General features: G+C 33.7%; 1 protein-coding gene across 1 annotated transcript; it reads right to left on the bottom strand.

Moving 5' to 3' along the window:
- Positions 1-935: 935 nt before the first annotated feature.
- On the bottom strand, positions 936-5267 carry LOC120070598 (testis- and ovary-specific PAZ domain protein). The gene is made up of 4 exons (XM_039022411.2): positions 4244-5267; positions 1823-1987; positions 1675-1726; positions 936-1579 (listed from the first exon to the last, which is right to left on the bottom strand). Exons 1-4 carry the CDS (start codon positions 4498-4500, stop codon positions 1490-1492), a joined length of 564 nt encoding a protein of 187 aa, XP_038878339.1. The 5' UTR covers positions 4501-5267; the 3' UTR covers positions 936-1489.
- Positions 5268-5551: the final 284 nt, after the last annotated feature.

The following is a 5551-nucleotide window of genomic DNA, read 5'->3' as shown; positions in this document are numbered from 1 at the left end:
CATAGCAAAGTTTAATGTTCTTGAAAAAAAAGTGACATATAACACAAGATCATAAAATGAAGCAAAGAAAAACACCTGTTTTTTTTTTTCTTGGTTTGTTTCAAGACAATGCGTATAAGCAAATAAATTTATTGAAAAGATAACAAAATTTTTTTATAGTAATTTTGTCTGGTAGCAATCCAACTTATTCATGATTCCTTTACCAAATATATAAACAAAGAAAGAATATCGAAGGTCGTATAAGGTCATCTGCATCCTTGTCAAAAATCCTACATCAAAACAATAAACCATACAACAATTAGGTGAATAGTTGATTGAAACTCTCAACTTCTTTCTCATTGTCATTTCTCTAGCAATACATCATTTAAAATATGCACATGCCACTCCTAATTTCCAGCTTTCATTTTTTTCATCCAAAGATGATTGATGGATTTTGCTTTTATTTTTGAATTTGAGAGTATTAATCGTTTGTCGGGATGTTTAAAGATATTCTTCATTCGAGAGATGTTTGGAGCAAAGAGTAGAGTGTAGATTGGAAAGTAGTTTAATTGTGGAGACTTCTAGGGCCGCAGGAAGAAAATGGGAGATGAAGCTGGCTTTACCTTTTCCCTTTTGGAGTGTATGATACTAAAAGATAAAGCCCCCAACAAGGGGAACAACGCATGGTTGAGGCCATATAAGGATCAAGAAAAGTGGAAGAAAGTGGGGTTTGCTTTAGCTTTTCTAGCACACTCATTTTGCTCAAATTTGGTGACCCATACAGATCAGAAAAGTAATGGATGTCAATCAAGGGATAAGACAAGCTTAAGTGGATGTATATGGAAGTTTTGCCAATAATAAAAAAGACTAAGAACATCTTTATTCAGTTTTCTAAGTAACAACAAACGAATGACCACCAAATTGAACATCAGCAATAGCAGAAATGAGCAAAAAAGTAAGCAAAAAAATATGCTTAAGAAATCATTCATTCAAGTAACTTCACCGAAACAGTATTTCTCATAACTTTACAGTCCTACCAAACTCAACCACTTCATATTGTCTAATGAGACTCTCCTTTTCCCTTTCCTTGTGCTAAGGATGCCAGTGAAGTTATGTTAGCTTACAAACACAAACAAATTTATCACAAAGAAGATGCTAAAATGAAATGAATCGCCTACATGAATAATGAGGCACGCCACACACCTACTTTCCAATGAAAAAAATTGAGGCAACTAAACTACATAACAAAGTAAATGTACTTTGCTAACAAAAGATGTAACGATATAAGAATACTGCTCCGGTTGTGGTCATAACAAAATAGCAAATGCCAGAATTCTGGCAACGTCGGAATTTGAATCGATTGAGGATCAGGCAGTTGGCTTACGGAGAATCATGGTAAGCATGAATTATTCGATCCAAATCAGAACCTTCTCTTATCTCAAGCCAGTCCAACTAATCATATGTGATTTAAAATCAATCTTTTCCCAATGCATCACTTTGATCGAGTTCGTTAATCTGTACGGAGAACATCACTCTGAGGCCTAAATTTCCCAATCATTATATTGGGAAATACAACCATGCATGCCATGAACAAAGTGAACTGCAGCAACACCAAAGAGGAGTCGTAGTCATTGTATGCCATATTATAAACCTAATAATCGATAAATGCCAAAACCAAAAGCATGTGATTCGTACCAGAAGAGGAATGGTCAGGAAACCCCATATTGGCCAAAGAGCAAATGACAACCTACAAATGAAACAAATGTGTTTAAATATTAGAGAAGATAGGAATGATGAATGTTAATAGACTGCAATATCATAAAATGTTGGGGGGTTATCTTACAAGCAAAAGGAGATAAGCCCAAGAAGTGTTACAATTGGTAAAACTGACAAGCTTGCTAGTTCCCATTTTTCATCAAACCTTCTAATGCTCCAGGCTGACATACTTGTGTAAATGAAGATGACAACATTTAAACCGATTCCCACCATTCCAAGGTATAAAGGAAGTCTGCTCAAGAGAATAAAATTCAAGTCATGTACGTGAATCTAAGAATACTGATGTTCTTTAATTAAAAGGAAACACTTTCATTTATAATAATGAAAGATTACAGAAAGAGTCAAACAAACAACAAAGGCCCAAGCAAAGAGAAGCCAATAAAACATTACAAGAAGGAACCCCAACTATTGAGAGTAAAGGAATATTGCAACAAAAAAACAGACCTGACAGCCAAAATAAATGGCATTAGAAGCCAAACTCCAAGCTCTCAAGACACCTCTGACCTCTTAAAACCCTCAGATTCCTTTACAGCTAGATATTCTATGAACTACCAAGAATCACACTTGCCAATGAAATTCAATTTGTTTAGAAAAGAGAGGTGAAGAATAACTTCTTCCATCATATCATGACCAGAATTGGTCAAAACCAAGGCCACACCAGAACTTGGAAAAAGCTCGACAAAATCTAAACCTAAGGATAATAATCAACTAAAGCAGTCTCAATACGCACCAATCACACAATTTCTAGGGAAAAAATGCCAGAGAAAGATGCAATCTAGAAGCCATTAACAATCTTAAATAATAGCTATTTAATGTGTCTTCTATCTCTTTTTTCTTTAAACACAAAAAACTTCTAGTAAATGCAATTTGCTCAAGATGTTCTGTACAAGACCTTATCAAGCAGCTTGTATTATTGACTCTGAGAACGTTGACAATGAATATGCCAAAGACTGATCAAATGATTTTCTATAAAAATATTATAAAATATGTATAAAATTTGTGAGCTTACATAAACCAAAACTCTTGATTTTAAGGCGCGCACCATAAGGCATCTTCACTAAAGAGCATCCATAGATTTATCATTTAATGTGTTGCTTAGAACCACTCCAGCACTATAAACAATTAGAGAAAATAAATCTGGCACCACTCATTCACCCACCCTTGGAACAAAAGTACATGAATCAACGTTAATGCAAGCTTATCCTAGTGCCAAATATGATTATTCATTCCCAAATCATGCTAGATTCCATTTTGGAAGTACGTTAAGGTAGTTAGCTTCATGTCCAGTCAACAACTCTCAATATGTTATTTCAAATTGATCAAGTGATCAACTCATACCAAAAAATCTCAGATTTCAAGCTCCAAACAATCCCTGCCCCGGTGCAACTTACCAAACCATGGGGAGAGAGATTTGTGCACTCACAAACTAACCATACAGTTGAGATGTAAACAAAATAACCAACAATCAATCCATCAATGTAATGTCCTGTTTGATAACCACTTGGCTCTTGGTTTTTTATTTTTGAAAATGAAGCCTATTTCCTCTCAATTTCTTACTATGTTTTTCATCTTTCTTAAGTAAAAAAGTTGAATTCTTAGCCAAATTCTAAAAACTAAAAACATGCTTTTAAAAATTACGGTCCTATTTGGTAACCATTTTGTTCTTTATTTTTGTTTTTGAAAATTAAGTTATGGATACTACTTCTACTTCTAAATTTCTTCTTTTGTTATCTATTTCTTACCAATGGTTTAAAAAACCAAACCAAAATTTGAGAACTAAAAACAGTAACTTTCAAAAAGTTATTTTTGTTTTTGGAATTTGGCTAAGAATTCAACCATTGTACTTAAAAAGATGCAAATCATTGTAAGAAATGTGGATGAAATAGGCTTAAATTTCAAAAACAAAAATAAAAAAACCAAATGGTTACTAAATGGGACCTACATTTTCTTAATTTTCAAAACTTAGCTTGATTTTTTAAAACATTGGTAGAAAATAGATAACAAAGCAAGAAATTTAGAGGTGGAAGAGGTGCTTATAGGCTTAATTTTCAAAAACTAAGGCCCCGCTTGACAACCATTTGATTTTTTGTTTTTTAATTTTTAAAATTAAGCATGTAAACACACGTTCTACCTCTAAGTTTCTTGATTTGTTATCTACTTTTAACAATGTTTTCAAAAACCAAGCAAATTTTAATAAATTAAAAAAAATAGTTTTCAAAAAGTAGTTTTTAATTTTAGAATTTGACTAAGAATTAAACTCTTATACACAAGAAAGATGCAAAACATTGTAAGAAATTGAGAAAAAATAGGTCTAATTTTCAAAAACCAAAAACAAAAAACGAAATGGTTATCAAATGATGCCTAAATGATTACCAAACAGGCCTAAGTAATTGGATATAATGCATTGACAAATTAGTATGCATCACAGAAATAGTTGAGTGGAATGATGAAACAACAATCAGAAGTGTGCATACAGCTAAGTGTTCACCTTCTTAATCGGCCATCATGCCACAAGAGATATATCATATTGGAATGCCTATCGCCATAGTATACAATGAAAGCAGCAGAAGCAAGCCAAAGGACATTCTCTACAACTTCAATCCACGTCCGACTCTTTGGAGTATGAAACGACATAGTTTGAAACCTCGAACATGCATCATCTTCAACATCATCACCACTAGAAGCATATCCCTGGCTATGCCTCTGCCTCATATAACCACCCGCTACGGGTGTTCCCCCAGACATAGTGATACACAAATTAAAGCTAAGCAATAGACATGGAGAGAACAAAAAAAACAGCTCTTCCAACTCGAAATCTATCCAATTTCAATTCCCCATATAACTTTACTTCATATTAACTCCACCTATAACCTCCAAGATTTCAAATGTATCAAAATTAAATGATACAAAACTGTCACTTCAAATCAAAGAACTCATGAATTGATTGATACAAGATTGTGGAAAAAGTACCAATTCCAATCGAGTTAGTGTCGCTGAAAAGAATGAAAGATCCTCGAAATGAATATTTGCAACAAACCCCACCTGGGGTTCTTCGTAATTCCAACCCCTCTACAGAAACAAAGGCTTCAAATTCTTTACAACCCACGATTGGACTTCAAAAACGCTTCAATACCCACAATGCAATTTCCTCCGTTTTGTAAATTCTAGCATTGAATGAAGAAAACCCGAGCAGCCCTTTGCAATATAAAAAACCAAGAAAGGGTATTAGAGGATATTCGCTATTCACTACGAGCTTGCTTGCTTGCTTGCTTCTTCTTCTTCTTCTTCTTCTCCTCCTCCTTGGGGTGATGACGATGATAGAGATCTGTAAAACAGAATGTTAGGATTTTGATGGGGATGATGAAGATGAGTGAAGGGGTTATTCGTTGCGTGAGATAAAGAAACTAAAGAATGTGGGTTTTGAATCGTGCGAGGTAATTCTTCTAAAATGCCTTTCCTTTTTGCACACTTCCTGAGATTTTTTTTTTTCTTTTTTTCTTTTTGCCGTTCTAAATTCTAATGGGAAATTGCCAACTTTAATTTATTTCCGTAATCAAGGACTGACTTACCAACAATTAAAGTCAACTGTAAAGGGATGAAATCACATTGCCCAAATGCTAATTGGCCTGTAATTTGCAAAATATTAAAAATTATAAAAGGAAACAATTTTGTCAAATCTTAAATAATGAAATGAAATTATGGGGATTTAAAAATTTTTAAATATAAACTATAGTTACAATAGTTTGGATTAAGGTAAAGGGGGTTTGTGTTGTGAATTTGAGGAATATGGTGGAAA

This window comes from Benincasa hispida, chromosome 2 (assembly GCF_027475165.1).
Source record: "Benincasa hispida cultivar pf3 chromosome 2, pf3_genome.v1.1, whole genome shotgun sequence".
Lineage (NCBI taxonomy): Eukaryota > Viridiplantae > Streptophyta > Magnoliopsida > Cucurbitales > Cucurbitaceae > Benincasa > Benincasa hispida.
The sequence above is the reverse complement of the archived record's forward strand: the minus strand, read 5'-3'. Positions and strand labels throughout refer to the sequence as shown.

Coding starts and splice junctions, on each gene's coding strand:
- LOC120070598 (XM_039022411.2), bottom strand. CDS start 4,500: ATGTCTGGGGGAACACCCGTAGCGGGTGGTTATATGAGGCAGAGGCAT. Junction 1,988..4,243: donor CATGATGGCCGATTAAGAAG/GTGAACACTTAG, acceptor TCTCTTGAGCAG/ACTTCCTTTATACCTTGGAA. Junction 1,727..1,822: donor GGGCTTATCTCCTTTTGCTT/GTAAGATAACCC, acceptor TTTCATTTGTAG/GTTGTCATTTGCTCTTTGGC.